The 26,454-nt window shown below is 41.4% G+C and overlaps 1 protein-coding gene across 1 annotated transcript in view; it reads right to left on the reverse strand.

Moving 5' to 3' along the window:
• The window catches only part of LOC126417133 (dipeptidyl aminopeptidase-like protein 6), a gene marked incomplete at its 5' end in the record, with an annotated part of 447,744 nt that overhangs the window by 243,654 nt on the left and 177,636 nt on the right, over nucleotides 1-26,454 (reverse strand). The window contains one exon of the mRNA XM_050085030.1: nucleotides 21,392-21,486. Within this exon, the coding sequence (XP_049940987.1) occupies nucleotides 21,392-21,486 (95 nt within the window). The remainder of the gene's footprint in view (nucleotides 1-21,391; nucleotides 21,487-26,454) is intronic.

Below are 26,454 nucleotides of genomic sequence, written 5' to 3' on the forward strand. Positions count from 1 at the left end.
ATTAATATCTCTTAAATTAATGTCCTTGTCTTGCCCTTAAGGCATGAGAGTGTTATTTTTTATTTTATATGAAATATTTTAAGATAAGGCCTTCTGCCTTTTGATTGAAACTCCTGTTATTGCTTAATATGCGACCTCCAGCCTATCATCATCATCATCATGATCATCATTTAAGACTGATTATGCCTTTCATCGTTCAGTCTGGAGCATAGTCCCCCTTATAAAATTCCTCCATGATCCCCTATTGCCGGCCGAAGTGGCCGTGCGGTTCTAGGCGCTGCAGTCTGGAACCGCGACACCGCTACGGTCGCAGGTTCGAATCCTGTCTCGGGCATGGATGCGTGTGATGTCCTCAGGTTAGTTAGGTTTAACTACTTCTGAGTTCTAGGGGACTAATGACCTCAGACGTTGAGTCCCATAGTGGTCATAGCCATTTGAACCATCCCCTATTCAGTGCTAACATTGGTGCCTCTTCTGATGTTAAGCCTATTACTTCAAAATCATTCTTAACCGAATCTAGGTACCTTCTACTTGGTCTACATCGACTCCTCTTACCCTCTACTGCAGAACCCATGAGTCTCTTGGGTAACCTCGCTTCTCCCATGCGTGTAACATGACCCCACCATCTAAACCTGTTCGCCCTGACTGCTACATCTATAGAGTTCATTCCCAGTTTTTCTTTGATTTCCTCATTGTGGACACCCTCCTGCCATTGTTCCCATCTACTAGCACCTGCAATCATCCTAGCTACTTTCATATCCGTAACCTCAACCTTGTTGATAAGGTAACCTGAATCCACCCTGCTTGCGCTCCCATGCAATAAAGTTGGTCGAAAGATTGAACGGTGCACAGATAACTTAGTCTTGGTACTGACTTTCTTCTTGCAGAAGAGAGCAGATCGTAGCTGAGCGCTCACTGCATTAGCTTTGCTACACCTCGCTTCCAGTTCTTTCACTATGTTACCATCCTGTGAGAATATGCATCCTAAGTACTTGAAACCGTCCACCTGTTCTAACTTTGTTCCTCCTATTTGGCACTCACTCCGTTTATATCTCTTTCCCACTGATATTATTTTCGTTTTGGAGATGCTAATCTTCATACCATAGTCCTTACATTTCTGATCTAGCTCTGAAATATTACTTTGCAAACATTCAATCGAATCTGCCATCATAAGGAAGTCATCCGCCTATGCGAGACTGCTTATTTTGTGTTCACATATCTTAATCTCACCCAGACAGTCTATTGTTTTCGACATTTGATCCATAAATAATATGAACAACAGTGGAGACAGGTTGCAGCCTTGTCTTACCCCTGAAACTACTCTGAACCATGAACTCAATTTACCGTCAACTCTAACTGCTGCCTGACTATCCATGTAAAGATCTTTAATTGCTAGCAAAAGTTTGCCTCCCATTCCATAATCTCGTAGAACAGACAATAACTTCCTCCTAAAAACCCGGTCATATGCCTTTTCTAGATCTATAAAGCATAGATAAAATTCCCTGTTCCACTCGTAACACTTCTCCATTATTTGCCGTAAGCTAAGGATCTGGTGCTGACAACCTCTAAGACGCCTAAACCCACACTGATTTTCATTCAATTGGTCCTCAACTAATACTCGTACTTTCCTTTCAACAATACCTGAGAAGATTTTACCCACAACGCTGATTAAAGAGATACCTCTGTAGTTATTACAACCTTTTCTGTTTCCATGTTTAAAGATTGGTGTGATTATTGCTTTCGTCCAGTCTGATGGAACCTGTCCCGACTCCCACGCCATTTCAATTATCCTCTGTAGCCATTTAAAACCCGACATTCCACTGTATTTGATGAGTTCCGACTTAATTTTATTCACCCCAGCCGCTTTATTGCACTGCGATCTATTGACCATTTTCTCCACTTCCTCAAATGTGATCCTATTTCCATCATGATTCCTATCCCATTGTACATCGAAATCTGAAACATTACTGATCGTATTTTCACCTACATTTAGCAACTCTTCAAAATATTCCTTCCACCTCCCCAAGGCATCAACAGGATTCACCAGCAGTTTTCCTGACCTGTCCAAAATACTTGTCATTTCCTTCTTACCTCCCTTTAGAAGACTGCTAATTACACTCCAGAATGGTTTTCCAGCAGCTTGACCCAAAGTCTCCAACCTGTTTCCAAAGTCTTCCCAAGATTTCTTCTTGGATGCTGCAATTATCTGTTTGGCTTTGTTTCTTTTTTCAACATAACTTTCTCTGTCTACCTGAGTTCTAGTATGTAGCCATTTTTGATACGCCTTCATTTTCTTTTTACAGGCTGCCTTGACTGTGTCATTCAACCAAGCTGTTTGCTTCATCCTACCTTTACACACTACTGTTCCAAGACATTCTTTAGCCACTTCTAGTACTGTGTCCCTGTACCTTGTCCATTCCTTTTCCAATGTCTGTAATTGACTACATTCAACTAACTGGTACTTTTCTCAGATCACTGTTATGTACTTGTGCCTGATTTCCTTATCCTGAAGTTTCTCCACTCTTATCCTCCTACATATGGACCTGACCTCCTGCACTTTCGGCCTCACAATATCAATTTCACTGCAGATTAAATTGTGATCAACGTAATCAAAGAATCCCCTGAATACCCGTGTGTCCCTCACAGCCTTCCTGAATTCCTAATCTGTTATTATATAGTCAATGACAGATCTGGTTCCCCTGCCTTCCCGTGTATACCTGTGAATGTTCTTATGTTTAAAAAAGGAGTTTGTGATTACTAAGCCGATACTTGCACAGAAGTCCAAGAATTGTTTCCCATTCCTGTTGGCCTCCATATCCTCTCCAAATTTACCACCGGCCGAAGTGGCCGAGCGGTTCGAGGCGCTACAGTCTGGAGCCGCGCGACCGCTACGGTCGCAGGTTCGAATCCTGCCTCGGGCATGGGTGTGTGTGATGTCCTTAGGTTAGTTAGGTTTAAGTAGTTCTAAGTTCTACGGGACTGATGACCTCAGAAGTTAAGTCCCATAGTGCTCAGAGACATTTGAACCAAATTTACCCATAACCTTTTCATACCCTTCTGTTCGATTTACAATCCTGGCATTAGAATCACCCATGATGTCCTTGTCCTTTACTCTAACAACTACATCACTGAGTGCGTCATACAAACTATTCATCTTACCTTGATCTGTCCCTTTCAATGCCAATATACTGACCCAATCCTAATTTTCTTGCTAGACACTGTCAAATCTATCCACATCAGTCGTTAGTTTACATACCTTATTGCAACTACGCTGGGTTCCATTTCTTTCCTGATTTAGAGCCCTACACCCCATTGTGCTATTCCTGCGTTGACTCCTGACAGGTAGACCTTATATTCTCCCACTTCCTCTTCTTTCTCACCCTTTACCCGAATGTCACTAACAGCTAAAACGTCCAACCCCATCTTACTTGGAGCCTCTGCCAGCTCTACCTTCTTCCCAGAGTAGCCCCCATTGATATTAATAGCTCCCCGTCTCATTACCATTCGTTTGCCGAGTTGTATCTTAGGAGTCCCTGGTTTGTCAATTAGAGGTGGGACTCCGTCATCTCCAAAGATCCGAGGCATTTTGCTCCGATTGTTGCCAACATCATATTTAAAGTACCAGGGAAGCAGGTTGCTAGCCTTACTTGCCCCGGGTGCCATTGATTTTTACCCCTAACGGTTGAGGGACTAACCGGTGGGTTTGGTAGTCTTTGCCGTCTGAGCACAAAGGTGACCACCACTCAGAATATGTCCGAGATGCCCAGCCTTATTCCAGAGTAACTGGTATCCCGACTGTCAGGACCACTTACTTGGCCACTAATACGTTGCCCGTGGTTCATGAACTAGGACATGACAACATGAACCCACACCATGAACCTCCAGCCTAGTTCCATTAAAATTAAACTGCTAAGGCCTTCAGCCGATTAGATAGAAGATTTAGAAAATATTCGTATTTGAAACCTCCAGAAGAATCTTCTATGTAGTTTTTGTGATATTGTGTGTTGATAAATAATGTTTGCATGTTGAGTGCAACTGACAGGAATTCATTTTGGCCCCTTTCCACAACCTAATTCCGCTCTGTCCTACTAGCGCAGGCATTTCAGCCTCCGTAATTCGCTTGAGGTGCACCGTGGACCACATCTAATATAGAAAGAACCAACGAGTTTGCTCCATTTGCCTAAGTTGAAGGAAGTGTGTAATATTCAAACTCTCGATCTGTATTGTGGGATAATAGCAGTAAGATGATTCTTCTGTTGGATATACAAATGGTCCCTAGCCCCAGAGCCATCATAAACACTTTATTCTACCCTCCTATTATCACCAATGGAAGCTGAGGTATGAACCCAGAAAGAATCATATTTGCATGCGCTGACCCCATGCATTCAGATATTGGAACTGTGTACTGCTTCAACAAGATGGAAAAAAGAACACAACTAAGAAACGTGCTATATAACTTTTAAGATTTCTCCATTTATTCCTTGTTCTTTCTCCGCTAAGGATTCAATGCCCCATGATTAGCGATGCACTTAATGAAGATATATACCAGTCGTTTCATACACAACCACAATAATTGGACGAATTAAATTGAAAAGTACAATGAGGTCGTTTGATAACTGATGATAGAGCGTTCAGACCACTGTCCTTACAGAGACACTTTCAGGAATGACTTTCGTGTAAGTGTGACATTCTTCGTGTGGGTTGTAACCCCATATTGGGAATTGTCGATTTGCCTGTCACCTTGACGTGTTCCCTCTACGAATGATGTAGTGAAACAGAGCGAAATAAAGAATCATATAAAGCAATTCTGATGAAGAAAATGTTTGACTAATTCCACAGATAACACCAATATCAATGACATAAGGTACAACGTCGAAATACGCCTCCACGACATTCACATATCAGCATTGCTACTAATGTCGATACCAGGCCTGGTAATGTTTACAAAGGACGTCAAAAGCAAAAGCATCAGATGTTGAGTGATCACCGTGAAGGACACGGAGATACCATTTACTTATGTGGGAAAGCGTTTTCAGCATCTGAAATAGTTTAAAAGGGCTTAATTGTGGATCTTCAAAAGGTCGGCTCGTCGAATCGTGCAATATCAAGATTTTTGTGGCATTTGGATGTGAGAGACGTTGGAGTACGTGGGAAGGTGAGAGCACCCGTACTCATCCTCACGGTACCCATTGTCCACAACTCACCAAACAAAGGAAGATCGCCCTTTTCTGCAACAAGTACATTGTAACCATATGTACGCCAGCCATTCCACAAGTAGTGAATTTCTTGCAACATTCTGTGTCATTCCACACGATCGTAAGACTAGCAGCAGGAATAGGACATTATGATCCCATGTATAGACTGCCGCTAAGACCACAACACGAACGGCTGTGTTTCGATTGGTGGCGTGACCGAGAACCGTGGACTGCTGACGGCTTTGTATTGTGTTCAGCGAAATCCCGCACTTCTGCAGTACAATGAATGAGAATCGCCGGCGAGTATGGTGACGCCCTGTGGAGAGTTCCAATTCTTGCAGTGTTTCGAAGAGGCACAGTGGTGTTACCCCTAGTGTTATGATGTGGTGGGCCATCGGATATGACGTCAGATCACGGCTGATAGTCACTGGGGACGCTCTGTTGGCGCAACGGTACGCCACAGACATCCTGTGTCCTCACGTGTTACTTCTGATACAACACTGTTGTCGCGCCGTTTTTCAATAGGACAATGCTCGTCCGCGTATGTACATATCTCTATGAATCGTGATCGTGATAATGAAGTACTACCGTGGCCAGAAAGATCGTCAGAATTGTCCACTTTAGAATATTTTGCAGTAGGGTGTAGTTGGGTGGAGGAAGGAATCGATTCCATTTGGTAGCTGGTAAGTGGAAAAGTGCTCTACATTTGAAGGCAGTCCACAGGTAACTGATATGATTAAATGTTTGCTCCTTTGGTCTGACACCGCAGATTTACTAGCCTACTTGCACGAGGGATCCGTGTCTTCTAATTATTTAACTGCTGGTGAACATGTGCAGATATCAGGTACATCCTCCTTACCAACATTACTGAACACGATAGTGAGGTAAAATTTTCATTGAGAAACAGGTGCCTGAAGTTTATTACAGACTTTTGACAAACGTGAAGCTTTGGATTACCATCAACATGTTCACTATCTTCATCTTATCTTATAACTGTTGACCAAAAGTGTTCTGAAAAAAAAAAAAAAGCATTAGAAGGAACTCTGTCTCTGTCTCTCTCTCTCTCTCTCTCTCTCCCACACACACACACACACTCAGACACTCAGACTCACACACACACACACACACACACACACACACACACACACACACACACACACATACATACATACACACACGTCGCAAAATAGGAAATATTAGAGGCAGAACATATCACGACTGTAACTAATCACCCTGTTGATTCCTGTATGAAGGGCCTAAGCCGAGGAAAACGACTGGGAGTGCCAGAGTGAGAGTTGTGACGGGAAGGTTCAACTCCTGGAAGCAGTTTACATGTCGACGCACCTGCGGCGGAGACGAACCGCAGACTTTCACGTAACTCGACTAATGTCCGCGAAAAGCTGAGACAAAGAAAACGAGAGAACAACAGCATGTTGGCGATTTTAAACAATCGTGCTTCGAATATTTGAGCCAGGTCCGCACGACCTTTCTGCTGTGCCAAGACAAGAGGGGCGACCTCAGAGAAACGTCCCTGATGCTTCCCTAGGTGATGCCAATGTGCGGTGTCCTCTACAGTTGGCAAAATGTAGCTAACAAGGGAACCTCCCCATCGCACCCCCCTCAGATTTAGTTATAAGTTGGCACAGTGGACAGGCCTTGAAAAACTGAACACAGATCAATCGAGAAAACAGGAAGAAGTTGTGTGGAAATACGGAAAACATAAGTAAAATATACAAACTGAGTAGTCCATGTACAAGATAAGCAACATCAAGCATAGTGTAATGTCAGGAGCGCCGTGGTCCCGTGGGCAGCGTGAAGAACTGCGAAACGAAAGGTCCTTGGTCTTCCCTCGGGTAAAAATTTTACTTTATTTATTTTCGCAAAGTTATGATCTGTCAGTTCGTTCATTGACGTCTCTGTTCACTGTAATAAGTTTAGTGTCTGTGTTTTGCGACCGCACCGCAAAACCGTGCGATTAGTAGACGAAAGTACGTTCCTCTCCAATGGGAACCGAAAACATTTGATCGCAAGGTCACAGTTCAACCAATTCCTCCACAGGAAAACACGTCTGATATATTCTAACGACACTGGTGACGGCATGTGCGTCACATGACAGGAATATGTTGTCGACCCACCTAACTTGTACACTTGGCGAATGGGTAAAAAGATTCTTCTACCTTGCCCGATTTAGGTTTTCTTGTGGATGTGATAATAACTCCCAAAAAAGAGTTTGTCACATAAACTGCAACAAATGAATGCAACAGTTTCACAGTCACACAGTTTTCCCTGTGCTCTGTCAAAACATATGTTTTTAACGTTTTCCAATTTTTTCCGTGTGTAGACCGTCAAATCCTGCATATGTCCAAGCAAATCTGAACATGTCATGGAATTTTCGAGAGCGAAGTTGATTGTGTGAGTGCCTGAACTTTGATAATTGACACACGTCAATTGCTAGAAAATAAAAAAAGTTAAAATTTTTACTTGGAGGAAGACTTGAACCGAGGTCCTTCCGTACCGCAGTTGATTACGCTAACCACGGCGCTCCTCAGATCATTTTGTCCTTGATGTGGCTTATGTTACACATCGACTACTCAATTTGTTTATTTTGCTTATTTTTTTCGTCGTTCGACAAAACTTCTTCCTGTTTTCTCGATTGATCTGTGTTCAGTTTTTCAAGGCCTATCCACTGTGCCAACTTATAACTAAATCTGAGGGGGGTGCGATGGGGAGGTTCCCTTGTAAGTAGTGCCGAAGGATGGGGAGCAGTATAGTGCTAGGGGCCGCTGGGACTAGGCTGTCGAAACTGTAGAGCATCCCTCTGGTTAATGGCCAAAATTGGCACTTTTTTTTTCGCGCTGCATGCAGTGGCAGTATAAATGGGAAAGAGTTCACAGTGGGCTGACTATGTGCTCCAGCGATTCACAATTGAAACGCTGATTACTAAAATGGGGTATCTCGTCAAAGACTGAAAATCAGATTTTGTCCGTTACGATTTCTTGGGACATAGATGTATCGACTGAGACTAAAAGGGCAGTCCATCGTCTCATTGCTACTTGTAGAGAGTGGGTTCAACTCTGCAGTTGTTTGTAATGAGGGAGAACTCCAGGAGTTGTCACATTTTAGAAATAAACTTGTATCAGATCTGGAATCATGCGGAACCATGTGGTAATTTTTGTTGAAAACTTTGATTAACTCTTGCACTTATATGATAAGGTGAATAACTAAGAGTCTGAAGCTTCAAATAATGAAGAAAAACCAAGGAATCTGAAAAAAGGTAAGCTTGATTATTTTTTTAATATGCTATGGACATTTAATTTTGGGAAACACAATATGAAAACAGATGAATGTATGTTTCATTGTTATCTTGAAGGTCATGGTAAGAAAGATGCTAATGAGGGAGTACCTCTCTGTTCCATTGAACTGAGTACTTTGTCCGCAAAACCATAAGAGAACTGCAGTTGTTCACTGATGCGTGCAGAGGCCAAGATCGTAGTCTTAGTGTTTTTGCTTTTAACAAACAATGGCACATTTGACAAAATCGACTATTATTTGCCCTTTAGAAGGCGCTCTTATCTAGCATGTGACCGTGACTTCGTTGTCCCAGAAAGAAAGTTACGAATATACCACCAAATGTTTTTTAGATCAGTATATGTTACTTACCACCGAATCTAGCTGCCTTGGACGCTTTAAAGTTTGTGCAACAAAATGAATAGAAATAATGGATTTTAAAACATGGTGGAAGCTTTATACAAAAATGCCATCATCCCTGCTGAAACACTAAGAAGAGGGCCTGGAAAGAAGGGCGCAGTATCATTTGCTCCACAGCAGTTTATCTACTATGAGTACAGCTCAGAAAAGAAAGGGTAAACATTTTCTAAGCCCTACATCAGAACTCGAAAAGAAAGGGTGAACATTTTCTAAGCCCTACATCAGAACTCGATGTCCATACTTTTACACTGGTGAAAGCTAGAACATTTGTTCCCAACAAAAACATTTAGGCTTCCTCCAACAGAAGGACGTGGTGGGAAAGATCTCATAAACAACAAGAAGAAATATGATAATGAGAAACTACTTACGTATATTACAGATCCACAGTATGAAGTCTTTTATAAACAGTTGAACTGGTGATCCACAACAGAAGTAGATGAAGATGGTTGATAAGTGACTAGACCAACCATCTTTTGTAATATACTTTGTATTCATTTTTGTATAAACAAAAGACTCTTCTGTGAAGGAGTGGTCAAGCATCTTTCGTAACGTTTTTATTATTCGTTTTCTTATACATTTAGGGCAGCTTCATGAACACCCCCGGAGCTAAAACGGATGGATTAATGATGTTCAGTGGTTAAAGATCAAAAGAAAGAACAAGTTTCTTACTTAACATTTAAATGTACTTCATAATATGATAGTGTACCATAATAATGGATTTTTCTGTGTAATAACACGCCCAAGATAAACAAATTTATTTCATATTACATTTATTGCTCTTGAAACACTGTCGTTAATTAATTGTAAGTTCTTCCTTAATGTAATCTAAATAAGTGTCTTAAGATATATTTGATTCCTCATTTATTGCTCTAAGAGAATAACTCCCAGTGCTAAAAATCTCTGAAGGAGCTTCAGATGTTTTGCAAAGTAGGTAATACTAGCTTTAGATGTTCCAGAAAATGAATAATTCCACATAGTGGAAACAAATTCGTCATGAAGCCGTTAAAAACGTTGTAGATTGTTTATACTCCCTCCTGAATAATTTGTCAATCGTGAGTTCTCCCCTTTCACAAACAAGCGATCCAAGGAATATCTTTAATTTTTATTAAAAATAAAACTCCTACATCTGTACTTAAGATTTCATATTTATTTTGCAACTAGTTTCGACGTTGCGTCAACGCCATCTTCAGGCCCGTACACTCTGATGATATCAGTTGTGTGGCTGAGTACTAGAAGTCCATGGTGGGACCAATACGTGCTCCACATGGAAGACGGGCAGTAATTACTGTCAAACTACTGGTCTCTAGTGACCACTAGTTTGACACTAGTTACTGCCCGCCTTCCATGTGGAGCACGTATTGGTCTCACCGCGGACTTATAGTGCTCAGCCACACACAAATGATATCATCTAACAGTACAGGCCTGAAGATGGCGTTGACGCAACGTCGAAACTAGTTGCCAAATAAATATGAAATCTTAAGTACAGCTGTAGGAGTTTCATTTTTAATAAAAATTATACCAGCAGATGTCCACCATCGTCCATTTTAAATATGAATGTACGAAGAATATCTTTTATGGACCGCTTAATAAGCCACAGCTGCAAAGTACTAACACGAATTCTTTACAGACGAATGGAAAAACTAGTAGAAGCCGACCTCGGGGAAGATCAGTTTGGATTCCGTAGAAATACTGGAACACGTGAGGCAATACTGACCTTACGACTTATCTTAGAAGAAAGATTAAGGAAAGGCAAACCTACGTTTCTAGCATTTGTAGACTTAGAGAAAGCTTTTGACAATGTTGACTGGAATACTCTCTTTCAAATTCTAAAGGTGGCAGGGGTAAAATACAGGGAGCGAAAGGCTATTTACAACTTGTACAGAAACCAGATGGCAGTTATAAGAGTTGAGGGACATGAAAGGGAAGCAGTGGTTGGGAAGGGAGTAAGACAGGGTTGTAGCCTCTCCCCGATGTTATTCAATCTCTATATTGAGCAAGCAGTAAAGGAAACAAAAGAAAAATTTGGAGTAGGTATTAAAATCCATGGAGAAGAAATAAAAACTTTGAGGTTCGCCGATGACATTGTAATTCTGTCAGAGACAGCAAAGGACTTGGAAGAGCAGTTGAACGGAATGGATGGTGTCTTGAAGGGAGGATATAAGATGAACATCAACAAAAGCAAAACGAGGATAATGGAATGTAGTCGAATTCAGTCGGGTGATGTTGAGGGTATTAGATTAGGAAATGAAACACTTAAAGTAGTAAAGGAGTTTTGCTATTTGGGAAGCAAAATAACTGATGATGGTCGAAGTAGAGAGGATATAAAATGTAGATTGGCAATGGCAAGGAAAGCGTTTCTGAAAAAGAGAAATTTGTTAACACCGAGTACAGATTTAAGTGTCAGGAAGTTATTTCTGAAAGTATTTGTATGGAGTGTAGCCATATATGGAAGTGAAACATGGACGGTAAATAGTTTGGACAAGAAGAGAATAGAAGCTTTCGAAATGTGGTGCTACAGAAGAATGCTGAAGATTAGATGGGTAGGTCACATAACTAATGAGGAAGTATTGAATAGGATTGGGGAGAAGAGAAGCTTGTGGCACAACTTGACCAGAAGAAGGGATCGGTTGGTAGGACATGTTCTTAGGCATCAAGGGATCACCAATTTAGTATTGGAGGGCAGCGTGGAGGGTAAAAATCATAGGGGGAGACCAAGAGATGAATACACTAAGCAGATTCAGAAGGATGTAGGTTGCAGTAGGTACTGGGAGATGAAGAAGCTTGCACAGGATAGAGTAGCATGGAGAGCTGCATCAAACCAGTCTCAGGACTGAAGACCACAACAACAACACAATTTCGACATTTGAGCAACAACTGTTGTTGTGAGAGTTCGGCAGCTGCTCCTTCACATACGTTTGAGAAACAAATAGTTACAATGTGTGGGAGCAATTAGGGCGTCAACTCCGTCTCAGTGACTGTATCTAGAATATCAAGGAAAAGTTACAGTTGTGCAACAGCCTGCTTTAGAAGAAGCTACAACTGCTTTATGATATCCTTACCAACAGAATCGGTGCATGCATCCAGACCAGACAGGGTGCAACATTATAATGATAGGTGCGCTCATACTACCAAGTACTTTGAATATCTGACTCAAGTTTGCTATCATTGAAATAATATTGCATAACGTTTCAACCAGTAAAGTTTCATTTCGTTTACTACTCCGCTCCGGTGTGGTTAACTTCTTTTGTAAGACAATAAATAATGTTCGTCCCGGTAGGACGTTTCCGAACAGACCAAATACCATTCTCAAAGGAGGACCTACGTACTGCTGGAAGTGCATTGTAATGCTGGAACTAAGTTAAGGATGATGAGGTAAAATTGGATTCTGGTCAATAAATATTGTCACTGGCATTGCCATGTTTTCTGAAAACTACTCATCTCTTTTCAATTACTTCTTAATTTTCATAAGGTAGAGGAAGCAGGACTAAAGAAAAATCAGCACCTTTTCCTAGGATTTGTCGACTGAGGAAAAGCGTTCGATAATGTGAAATGGTGCACGATGTACGAGATTCTGAGGAAAATAGGGGTAAGATACAGGGGGAGACAGGTAACATACAACATGTAGAAGAGCCAGGAGAGAATAATAAGATTGGAAGACCAAGTGCGAAGTGCTCCGACTAAAAAAATGGGTAAGGCAGGGATGCAGCCTTTCGCCCATACTGTCAATCTATACATCGATGAGGCAATGACGAAAATAAAATAAGAGTTCAGGAGTGGACTTAAAATTGAAGGTGAAAGGATATCAATGATAAGATTCGCTGATGATATTGCTGTCCCCAGTGAAAGTAAAGAAGAATTACAGGAGTTGTTGAATGAGATGAACAGTCTAATGACTATAGAATATGGGCTGAGAGAAAATCGAAGAAAGACGAAAGTAATGAGAAGTACCAGAATGAGAACAGACAGAAATTTAACATCAGAACTGACGGTTAAGAAGCAGATAAAGTTAAGCAATTCTGTTACTTAGCCAGCAAAATAACACATGGCGGATGGAGCAAGGAGGACGTAAAAGCAGACTAGCACCGTCAAAAACGGCATTCCTGGCGAAGAGAAGTGTACTTGCATCAAACATAGGTCTTAACTGATGAAAGAAATATCTGAGAATGTACATTTGGAGCACAGGATTGTATGGTAGTGAAACATGGACAGCGGAAAAAGCGCAACAGAGGAGACTCGAAGCAGTTGAGATACGATGTTACAGACGAATGTTGAAAATTAGGTGGACTGATAAGGTAAGGAATGATGCAGTTCTGCTCAGAATCCGAGAGGAGAGGAATATATGGAAAACACTAGAAGGGGTAGAATCATAGGACACCTCTTAAGACATCACAGAATAACTTCCATAGTACTACAGGGAGCTGTAGAGGTTAAAAACTAATGAGGAAGACATGATTGGAATACATCCAGCAGACAGCTGAGGACGTAGGTTGACACAGGAGAAAAATTCGTGGCGGGCCTCATGAAACCAGTCAGAAGACCGCTGACTGAAAAAAAAATCATAATCCCATTACGCAAAATACCGGGTGGTCAAAAAGTCAGTATAAATTTGAAAACTGAATAAATCACGGAATAATGTAGATAGAGAGGTACAAATTGGCACACATGCTTGGAATGACAGGGGTTTTTGTTAGAACCAAAAAAATACAAAAGTTCAAAAAAATGTCCGACAGATGGAGCAATAATTAGCAATAATTAGCAATAATTAGCATAACAAAGTAAGACAAAGCAAAGATGACGTTCTTTACAGGAAATGCTCAATATGTCCACCATCACTCCTCAACAATAGCTGTAGTCGACGAATAATGTGTACAGCAGTGTAAAACATGCCCGGAGTTATGGTGAGGCATTGGCGTCGGATGTTGTCTTTCAGCATTCCTAGAGATGTCGATCTATCACGATACACTTGCGACTTCAGGTAACCCCAAAGCCAATAATCGCACGGACTGGGGTCTGGGGACCTGGGAGGCCAAGAGTGACGAAAGTGGCAGCTGAGCACACGATCATCACCAAACGACGCGCGCAAGAGATCTTTCACGCGTCTAGCAATATGGGGTGGAGCGCCATCCTGCATAAAAATCGTACGTTCCAGCAGGTGTTTATCAGCCAAGCTGGGGATGATGCGATTCTGTAACATATCGGCGTACCTCTCACCCGTCACGGCAGCAGTTACAAAACCAGAATCACGCATTTCCTCGAAGAAAAAAGGCCCGATAACGGTAGATGTGGTAAATCCAACCCACACCGTGACTTTCTCGTCGTGCGATGGAGTTTCCACGACAGTTTTAGGATTTTCGGTAGCCCAAATTCCGCAGCTGTGGGCGTTGACAGACCCTCGGAGCGTGAAATGAGCTTCGTCGGTCCACAGCACGTTACTCAACCAATCGTCATCTTCCGCCATCTTTTGAAACACCCACACCGCAAATGCCCTCTGCTTCACTAAATCGTCAGGTAACTGTTCGTGATGGCGATGGATTTTGTAAGGATAGCATCGGAGGTTAAGCCTAAGTGCCAACCAAACAGTTGTGTATGGAATGCCGGTGCGACGTGCGACTGCACGAGCGCTGACTTCCTCGTGCATAGACGAACCCGCTACAGTCTCCTTTTCTTCCTGAACTGTCTCAGCAGCATTACGCCTTGTGCTCGGTCGGCCACTACGCGGTCTATCGTCTAATCAACCCGTGACTTCGAACTTCGAAATCATTCTCGCGAAAGCTGCATTTGTCAACGGACCTTTACCCGTTCGAATCCCCTTCCTATGGCGATATGATCGTAACGCTGGACTAGCACATTCCCCATTCTGATAATACAGCTTCACTAAAAGCGCCTTTTCAGGTAACGTTAACATGCTGCGACTGCTGACGCATCTGATTCTCTCTCTCATTACAGCTCCTTTCATACACGATTGTCATGCGCAGTCACTGACGTTTTGCTGTCCAGCACCATCCGTCGGACATTTTGTGAACTTAGTTTTCTTAGGTTCTAATAAAATCCCATGTCATTCCAAGCATGTGTGTCAATTTTTACCTCTCTATCTACATTATTCCGTGGTTTATTACGTTTTCAAATTTATACTGACTTTTTGATCACCCGGTATTAGTCAGCCCTTTAATAACGCACGCTTGTCTCCTGCCAGCGGTGTTTGTAGTGTAGAACTGGTAACAGGTGCTCATGTGGTCCATCACCACTAACATTAGTCATAGTAGTTAAGTGGTCCATAAGAGCCGTTCGGTTGTACGGTAACAGTACAGTAAGATGGATTGATGTGGAGACGTGGCAGAAAGGAATTATCCTCTTCCGGCGTTCCCATGATCATAGCCATAGGCGCCCCCAAGCAAGGGCAAGAGGGAACACTTTCCCCCTCATGGAGTCTGAGGTAGAGTTTTATTAATTCCAAAATTATCATGTATTTCTAGAAATAATTATCTCTGGTACTCACTAGGCGTATGCAAGTGTAACACGATGCATTTGGTGAATACTACATCGTTTTATTGTCAGGTTGTTTTCTTGTTGTGTCGGCGGTTTCGGCGTTGTTTTATAGTGTTGTGAGATGTGAGTCTCTACAGAACTTTGTCAAAATACAGTACCCGATCTTTGTCTGTCACTTCTTTCTACAGCAGTTAATGAGCTACAGAAAGGGACAGCTTGAGCACTTAGCACAAAATAAGCTTGGATGCGTCATACCTGACCGAAACCCCGTCATAAATTCCCACGAAACCAGCCCATTCACTTTGGCACATCTTAATCTCAACAGTGAATTTGCATTTGAGCTGTCAAGGCAAGCTGCTTCAGTTTTACGGGAAAGAGCAATAGTAGTATACTAAAATAGCTTAGGGAATGCAGCCGGGTGAGGTCGCCGACAACCACCGATATTTCGAAAGGAGCATATCCTGCCAATTTTGAGGCAAAACGGCAGCAAGTATGTGCTGTGCAAGCGATTTTAAAGCCTCGATTTTCAGAGAAACTCAGTGAAGATAACACACACACACGCACAGGACTGTGTAGGACCAGCGTACGGAGCAGAAACAGTACACACTCTTATAATAGGCTAGCAAATCCGCCGTTGCAGAACATTGTCTTGATACCGGTCATCCTATGGAATATAAAAACTCGGAAATTCAGGCATGCATTTTCAGCTGTTGGGGTAGTGTTATTAAGGAAGCTGTTGAAATTAAATTAGCATTCCCATAAGTTATTTGAATAAGCGCTGAGATAAACTAGGGTCTCAACTTGTAGTATAATGTGAAGAACTCGATTGTGCTAGTCTGCAGGTGTGTTCAACTAGACTTCATCAGCAGGACCAAATACAGAAAAAAAAAATTGCGCTTGATGACAGGGATGTTTCAGAATCTACAACTGTTTGGACGTTCTTAAACTATATCTTTCTTAAAGTATACGGTGTATTACATTGCGTTATGAGTTCTTTAACCCAGTTGCCACAATAACGTGCGAAGGCAGGGAGATGAACATTTTGCTTGACTCCTAAACTATTGAGAGTTGTTCTACCGACCAATCTGATGCCTGTTTTTGAATGTTTCCTACACCCATATTGATATTAATAACAAAAAAAATGTACTTTGTATACATTTACAAAATATGTTTACCTTTAAGGTACACTCGTAATCTACCTTCAAAAAATATTGACTGAACAACTATCAAACATTTAAGATACAATAATCTTTGTGTAATTCTGTAAAATTTGTTTCTTGGTGCACCACACTTTCCCGCACTCAACTAAGAAGTAGTATAATAATGTGGCTATTGGAGCCTTGTCCCCCCTTGGTTATCTTTATGCGGACGTCCATGACCATAGCGCTAATGAAGCTGTTCGATTTATTAGTCTATAAACGTGGACTGTCCAAGGTGTCTAAAAGAAACATGTGCCGCTCGTAGACATACTATCGTCGAAAGGTACTGGAAACGTGTATCACGCCGTACCAGTGACAACTGATTTTCGAACCTGACACGAGCTGTCTCTGTCAGTGATTGCAGTTTCCTAACGAACATGTAATGGACATTACGCGTAAGGTAAGAGGGGAGCACTTTGGCCCTAGGGTCACGATTGCCAGCTGATATTATTTCGTTAAATTGCCGTCAGATTACACCACCGACCAGGTCAGGTTCTTAGCAACAATACTGTCGTCTTTCCACAAAAAATTAAGTGCAGCTGACGTATCGAGTGTTGTGTCTAGGCAAGACAGCCTAGACACAATGCGAGGAAGCCGAAAGGCACGCGCTATACGCTCACGCAGGATGGCGTGAGGTCTGAAACAGGATACGTAATGAATGCTATAAAGAAAAGTACGTAGCTTCTGGAATACTTAACTTTAATCCATCCTTGGTACATTGCTATTGACGATACAAGTGAGACTCTATAGTTTCAGACAATATACTGTTAATGGCGCCTTGCTAGGTTTTAGCCATTGACTTAGCTGAAGGGTATTCTAACTATCTGCTCTGCAAATGAGCGAGGCTTCGACAGTGTGCATCGCTAGCTACGTCGTCCGTACAACTCGGGCGAGTGCTAGTACGTCTCTCTAGACCTGCCGTGTGGTGGCGCTCGGTCTGCTATCACTGAAAGTGGCGACACGCGGGTCCGACATGTACTAATGGACCGCGGCCGATTTAAAGCTACCACCTACCAAGTGTGGTGTCTGGCGGTGACACCACATCGAGCTTTCATGTTTTCTTGTTATTGAAACTAAATTTTGCTTACTCAATATATTTTTGTGCATTTGTAGACAATGCTTTCATTAAACAAGAAAATACAACGATTAAAGTCCATAGTTTCGGGATTGTTTTGGTACTGTTTGCAGCGATAAATGTTTTAAAAAATGGTTCAAATGGCTCTGAGTACTAAGGGACTTAACAGCTGTCATCAGTGCCCTAGATCTTAGAACTACTTAAACCTAACTAACCTAAGTACATCACACACATTCATGCCCGAGGCAGGATTCGAACCTGCGACCGTAGCAGCAGCGTGGTTTCGGACTGAAGCGCCTAGAACCGCTCGGTCACACCGACCAGCCGATAAATGTTTAAAACGTTTTCGTAAACGAAGTATTAAAAATTCAATTAGGCGGTGGGGCACAATGGACAGGGATTTTGGTTTTTATTTTTGATTATTTTCTTGATTTTCACCGATGTCTTCGTACATAACAGATAGACCTGATCCTAATGCTGCGGTTTGTGGTTTCATTGCTGGAGCTGGCCTTCAATTACTCAAGAACACAGTGGTACTCGTATGCTGTCAAAACAACTCCTACCGAGCTGAACATCATTTCAGATGACCAACCATACCCAAAGCCAGAAGTCCGGCCATTTGACAAACGGCAACTAAGAAAATAGACAGAAAACTAAGATAAAGAACTTCAGCAATTCTGACAGACACTGCAGTGAAAGATACGTTACAATGCGAACAACAACCCCACACAAACAGAAAAGGAAACTCTTTTAACGGAAATATGAATGTTCTATGGAGAATCTATTTTCTAAAATTTTGCACATGGTCAAGTTAAATCACACGATAGAACTTCTCATATAAAACGCATTAAGGAAGTAAGTATTTCTAAGAAGGTTCATCAAGATGAAGAAGATGAGGGCGTCCTATGTCTTAGGCGCCTTAAACTATTTTCTCACAGCACTCCATGTGATGAAAGGATACAATGGACAAGTTGTAAGCGGGGAGCACATCCGTCATGTGCTACGAATGAAATGAAAGAACTCTTTTTAAAATGTTTGAACTGTGAAGATCCTATAGATCATTCGGAAATCTGATAAAAGTTATGGACATTCTTTTCCATGAAACTGTTATAAGAATGATAACACAATGCATGATTGTTGTTTTTGCCACAATTTATATTTATACCTAAATAATCTTTTTGTATTGAAGCGATATATTTTCAGTTGAATAACCGTTGTCGTAACCAATTCAGTGATAAAATCGTATGGGCTAACTTGCGCAACTACTGGGCGCACGTACCCCGTGGGTGGAGTGGGTGGTATTATTGCACTGAGTGTTGTTTTTATGAATAGACAATCAGTGAGACGTCATAATTACCATGTTTTTCAAGGTGGTGAAACAATGTACCAATGCCTCCAAATGAAAAGTTCAATGCAAACATTTAAAATACAGCAGGGAAAACTGAAGAAACAAAAGTGGGCCAACCTGCCCCGATCTCCACTACCTTGCAGAAGGCTATCGCTGCCAATGGCATGTAATGCTGCACGTCTTCAGTGAACCAGAGCTCACGGAAACTGGTCAGTAGCTGACATGAAGCGTATAGTGTGCTCCGACAGTTCGCGATTACGCTAGATCAGGGCGGAAGTGGTTCTGTGATGCTTTGGTGGTGGTTTTTGTACAATGACTTAGGCCCAGTGATTCAAGTTACCATAATAGTGAACATCGGTTTCCATTTCAACATACTTGATGACGAAGTATCGCTCTTTCTTCTACACCTCAGGGTGAGTTTGCTGTGGACATTCCTGTCTTCGAAGCTGACAGTTGTGTTTAAAAGATTGTGCGCATACGCTCCTGGTTTGAAAACACTAAGACACCGTATCGCACCTCGACTGGCCGGCAAATTACCCTATCTAAACGGTTTCGATTAGAATTTTTTTTTGGAGGAAGGGAAATTTTTCTTTTCTTGGTAACGCTCTTAGGCCAATGTTTAATGATTTTAGATGCAAGATTTATAAAAAAAATGTACCCTTTTCTAAATATACTTTGTATACTTGGCTTCATTTTATGGAGCAAAATAACTAGCTTTAATAAGTCGTGTATTGTGGCAAATAAACTGATCATTCAATAATTAACATGCAAAATAACAATAACAATATTCAATTATGCAGTGGAATATAGCGAACCGACCACAACCGTGTATTCAGGTGGTCACGACGTGCTGCGTAGTGCTACATTGACGTGTTGATATTTTCATAGTGGTGCCAAACATTTGGCAGCACTTGCACGTAATGAAAAGGTTGAACATTCACATATGTGTACCTCAGGTTTCCATTGGGGAAAAATACCTCTGTTGCAGCTAAGATACAGTAAAAGTTAATTTACACAATTGTAGCCAGTGGGTCTGAAACGGTTAATCTCATAGAAACTGTTTGGAATAGCGCGTCAAACGTAGCAGTTAACATTTCTGTAATTGGTAGTGGTATGGGATCTAATCATCAATTTCTGGCAACAGCTAGACAAGGCACACACAGCGTGTCAGCTGTACAAGTGCAGATATTTTTAATTGGTTACTGAGGACAGCTTGCTGAACAACATTACACTAATATTTTCTTCATTTGCAGACTAATAAATGTAGGTATTAGGAGCAGTATGGTTTTAGGTTGGTGGCAAGAGCAAGCCATAAGGCTTATTTTTCCCCGGGGAGCGGGTCAAATGTTGAAATGTGGACACGTGTAAACAAAACATTAAGTCTATACTGAAAGTCCACTTAGTTGTGCAGTTATGACTGCGTATACAACATTAGGCAGTAAATTATGTTACGTATTTGCGGGAATACAGTTATACGCAGAGAAAAACGACTAACACACTGAAGTGGATACACATTAAGATACGAATGATCAGAGTCTGTGCACTAGTTTGGATGAGATGTTTATCCAACAAGTGACACAAAAGTGAAACTAAACTCAAAGTTGTGTGTGAAACTCTATGTCCTTGCATAAAAAAATTATTTCACATGCTCAAAATGACGTACCGTATGTATCTGGCTTGCAAAAGTGATTTTCTTATTGGGTACCCAAGAAATGCCAAAGCCGACAGCTGTTGGGTACTTTGAACTCATGGACTCACGTAACTAGAAATTCAAGAGAACTGCCTAGAATGGAAGTAAAAACAAATAATCTCAATTTTCATAGATTCAAAACAGGCTGGTATCGACGAACTGTAGTCATAGCTGCTGCAGCACGATGCTTCCTGAGTCTAGAATCAGCAACGATGGTTAAAACCAGTCAACGATGAACAAAGTGACTATTTGGCAGTAACACCATTAATTAACTGAATCACTCATGGACTTACTCTGTAGCGATATGTCAGTTTCTCCAGCATACACTTCCCTCAGGACAGTGTATCTTCTCGTAAAGGTACCAAAACAATGGTGAAATTGACTGATTCGAAATACGAATTGTTGGCAGGCGTATTCGAGTCACTCCATTTGGCACTTTTCGACTTCGTCCTGTTGTCACATCTAAAGAACTTCTTGTCTGGGTAACGTTTGAGGTCCAATGGAGAGGCTGTGGTCGCCTTAGACTTTTTTTGCTACAGTCTTCTTCATTTTCGTAAAAGATTTTAACTAAATATTATTTTCGTACAATGCAGGTACCAAATAAATATTATGTAATGAAAATGTCGCTGGATATATAAATTTATTCAATTATTTCTCGACAAAGATTATCAAAACTTCCGGGGTACTTACGAAGGTTTGGTTGGACATAATGCTTCGGCTGGTAAGGTTGGCAGCGTTGAACAGGCTGATGCCTCCCCATTGGTCCCGGAACACAAGTTCGTCCCCTGTAACAAAATGTAAACTAAGACTTTTCGAAACACTGCACTTGAGATCGAGTTCAAAATTATAAGATCTGCAAACTATAACCAGAGCATTTTTGGACTTAAAGCCGTCGAAATTGTAAGGTGGTATAAACAGTTGACAGTCCTTAGAAAATTGACGAAGAAAATGTGACTTATCATCGCTTTTGGCTATATGTACACAAAGATTGAAAGACATATTAATAGGAATGAACAGAATACTTAATACACTGAGGTGACAAAGAGTAATGGGATAGCGATAAGCACATTTACAAATAGCGGTAGTATGGCATGCAAAAGGTATAAAAGCCAGCACATTTGCGGAGCTGTTATTTATACTCAGGTGATCCATGCGAAAAGGTTTCCGAGGGGATTATGGCCGTACGACGGGAATTAAAAGACTTTGAACGCGGAATGGTAGGTGGAGCTAGACGCATAGGACATTCCATTCCGGAAACCGTTAGGGAATTCCGTATTAGGAGATCCACAGTCTCAAGGGTGTGTCGAGAATACAAAATTCCAGGCATTACCTCTCTGCACGGACAACGCAGTGGACGACGACCTTCACTTAACTATCGAAAACAGCAGCGTTTGCGTAGAATTGTCAGTGCTAACAGACAAGCAACATTGCGTGAAATAACCGAAGGAATAAATGGGGAATTTACGATGGATGTATCCGTTAGGACAGTGTGGTGAAATTTGGCGTTAATGAGCTAAGGCAGCAGACCACCGACACGAGTGACTTTGTTAACAGCACGGCATTGCCTGCGTCGCCTCTACTGGATTCGTGACCGTTTCGGTTGATCCCAGGCCATTGGAAAACCGTTCCCTGGTCAGATAAGTCCCGACTGAGTTGCTAAGAGCTGATGGTAGCGTTCGAGTATGGCGCAGACACCACTGAGTCATGGACCCAACAAAGAACTGTGCTACCTGGTGGTGGCTCCATAATGGTGTGGGCTGTGTTTACGTGGAATGGACTGGGTCCTCTGGTCCGAGTAAACCGATTATTGAGTGGAAATGACTATGTTCGGTAATTTTGAGACGTTTGCACCCAAACAACGATGAATTTTTATGGATGCCGATGCGCCATGGCACAAGGACCACAATTGTTCGCGACTGATTTGAAGAACATTCTGGACAGTTCGAGCGAATAATTTGGCCATCAAGATCGCAGGACATGAATCCCATTGAACATTTATGGGACATAATCGAGAGGGCCGTTCGTGAACAAAAGCCTGAAATTCCAAGTATTTCGCAATTGTGGACGACTATAGGGCAGTATGGCTCAGTATTTCTGCAGGGGACTTCCAACGACTTGTTGACTACATGTAATTCAAGGGTTGTTGCACTACTCCAGTCAAAAAGAGGTCCAACACGACATTAGGAGGTATTCCATAACTTTTGTCACCTCAGTGTATATGGTTTTGTTTATGGATTAAGGATAAACAGAGAGAATACGATGAAGAGTAGTAGGAAAGAGATGAAGACTAGCGTAATGTTTGAACTGGGAACGACACGATAGTACAAGATGTGAAATGTTCCCCGAATAGCCACCCGGATGACCGAAGTAAGGATGTAATCTTGGACCCATCCTCGTCACTTCTGAGCATTTTATACAGGGTGTTCCGCTTATCTTGGATACTCCAGATAACTTTTGTCCAGAAGAAAAATGAAAATGTATTAATTAAATTTTGTTTAGATACCAGGGGGAATATAATCCAGCATGACTTCCTTTCGTGCAAATTTACTTTTTAAGGAAAACGAACAGCAGCACGTCTTTTTCAATGGCAGCCGGTATTTTTTATTTGGTTATCTACTGCCTCTCTTCAGAACCAGTTCAAAAACTTATCACAGTGTTACATTTACATAATCATGTCGTTATATAAAACGTAACACAAATATGACTTTGACTCTCGTTTATAACTATTCATCGCAGGTACCTCCTTTTGCTGGAGTTAAAAATAAACAAATGCAAATAAATGCACACTGGTCCTTTAGAGAACCTTCTTCAGTTGAAGGTTTTTGCAAGTGCAATGTATACCAAGGAAGAGATGGTAGAAGTGATAACTGTGGAGGATGTAAGATATACAGTATGTGTACATGTAGTACACTGCTGTAGTTCTTCTAAACGATATATCTTCCACAGTAAAGGCAGTCCCTGATTAAAAAATCCAGCATAGTTATTTTTCGTTTATTGTGCTTGAAAGTAGGCGAAATGCCACTCAGGCAGAGTATCTCTTCAGGCACGACAAGAACCGCCTTTCCGACGTATGTTTTGCTGTCTTGTTGTGACAGAAAACGGAAAGTTTCGACCAATAGCAACGTAATAGTCGTAGACCTTGCTCAGATGGAAATGTCTAAGTTATTGTTCTCATTCTGTTGCGATAAATTCACACTTGAGCACGTGACTGTTTGAGCAGGTGACTGACATGCCTAAACCCAGCCGACATCGCATCCTAACACATCAATCGTTCTATTTTTTTAGCTTTTTCCACATATGAGCAGTATTTCTAACTTCTTCCGCTAGAAATGTATACAATTAACAGTTGTTTGTTAAAAGTTGTTTCACATCGTCCTACCGCGGGTTGCGGCTCAACTATTTATGTTTAGCTTGGTGGTTTTAGATACCGTTGTCGTTGCATTTTTTCACGTAACGTATTCCTTACTATGAATTAGGCACTCACTTCAACCAATTCATCTCTGCCGGTGTCTCATTTTAACCTGTCTGAAAAAAATGAAGGAAGCCAGACCTGTCCTCCAGGTAGCCGTGAAATTCAGCCGGAGCTAGGAGAGAGGCGCTCACGTCTGTGAACTATGTTTGTGAAATAAATTTCCGAGTTTTAAATATGTTGACGTGAACTATATTATTTAATTAAATCATTTAATAATTTGATCTTTTATTAGGAAGAGAGAGAGAATATTGACGAAACGGAGCCACAAGATATCTTTCTCCAGTCTTAGCAGCTGTAGTAGAAAAAATTTATATGAGAGTCTTCACGTTTGCTTATGTAAGCAAGACAATAATAAGGCTGAATGTAAGTACTGTCAGTGCTAACGCTGTGCTGTTTGACTTCTGGAATGCATTTAGCAAAGTTATGCACTGTCGTTTAGTCAACTGTATACGGGCTTAGCGAGTAACGGACCAGAATTGTGATTGTGTACAATACTTCCTTGAAAACAGAATTCAACACGCTGTTATTAACGGAACAAACTTTCGGGAATGCCCGAGGGATTTGTTGCAAGGCCACTGCTTTGCAGTTTACATTATAGATATCCGTACTTATTGCAAAACTATGTGTATCTGTGATCCACATCTTTTCAGAACCACTTGACCGATCTCCAGCAAATTTGGTACACACATCCCTTACTGCCTCAATCTCTATCGGGGTAAGAACCATCTACCTACCATAGTTCGTCAGAAACACTGAGATACGTGAAAACCTGCCGCATTGTGGATGACGTTTAAATTTATCACTTCTTATATGCTACTTCTATTCGCAACACGTTCACAGACAACATCCAGATACGCCGCTAAATGCACCTACAATATTATATTATTGTAGGACGCATAGATGAGGAGATATGGTGTCTTAAAGACTGAGGTGCGTGAAAAATCTGCCGCTACATGCATGACTTTTAAATTTTAATTTATTGGCCTTGAGGACATGCCTATATATCGATCTCAATATCGGAATGCCACTTGCGACGATACGAAAGTGAGAACAACACAACACACAGAGGAGAAAAATCTTCAACTCGGTCGGATATCGAACTCGGGTACACTCGGTCAACAATCGGCCACGCTGACCGCGGAGCTACCGAGGCGGACGTATAAATTCATTGCTTCTTTGCAACTAACTTACTCTCGACATATTTCGCTGATAGTATTCACATATGCCGCTGAACGTACCTACCCAAAAAATGGTTCAAATTGATCTAAGTACCATGGGACTTAACATCGTAGGTCATCAGTCCCCTAGACTTAAAACTACTTAAACCTAACAGACCTAAGGACATCACACACATCCATGCCCGAGGCAGGATTCGAACCTGCAACTGTAGCAGCAGCGCGGTTCCGGACTGAACGTACCTACCCAACTATATATTTGTACGACAAATAGTTCAATAGATGTGACTTCATATACACACAGATACGTGAAAAAATGTCACATCACGAATGAAGTTTTAATAAATTTACTCTGTACTAGTAAGACACTCCTACATTCGAGTCAGATTAGGGAAATCGCTGGTAACTGGGAACGGGTTCAACTGCGCAGCGCAAACGCCTCAGTGTGAATACGATAGCTGTCTGTAGAGCTATAAATCGCTTTGTATACATGCGAACCAACTGCGCCCAGCCTACAGAAACTGTACGGGATCATATTTCTTATTTTGGATATATTAACACGTTTCTTTGTACAACTGTTTCATAATTTCAAATGAGTTTTCGTGAGTAAATTGAAGTAATATTTTTTCGATACGTTCACTTCACTACAAATACAGTTTATTTTTTCGTTTCTCATAGAAAATTGACAAAATTAATATCCGGGTAATGCCAGGTTTGTCAGCTAGTAGTGGATAAGTTGAAGGCTATTCGCGGACGTTGGTGTGTGTGTATAGGAGGTTTAGAACGCCAAGAAGGCTGTAGCGAACTGCAGGATGCCCCTGAAAAGAACCTACAATTGACGCAAGGATTGGCAGTTGCCCCTCAACGTCTTAAAAGAAGACCTGAACTTAAATAAATGTAACGTGCTGTGCGCAAACAGGCGAAGAGATCCACTGCTGTTCGAATACACTATTGGCAAAATAATCGCAGGAAACAGTAAATAGAGGAAAGTACCTAAATGTAGATGTCTAAATTGTTATTTGAATAACTTCTCCGGGAATCTTAACTAGACAGGAGTCTATAAGCAACTATGATGACATCAGACGGTAGTGCAGCTAGTATTTGAT

The sequence above is a fragment of the Schistocerca serialis genome, chromosome 8 (genome assembly GCF_023864345.2).
Source record: "Schistocerca serialis cubense isolate TAMUIC-IGC-003099 chromosome 8, iqSchSeri2.2, whole genome shotgun sequence".
NCBI lineage: Eukaryota > Metazoa > Arthropoda > Insecta > Orthoptera > Acrididae > Schistocerca > Schistocerca serialis.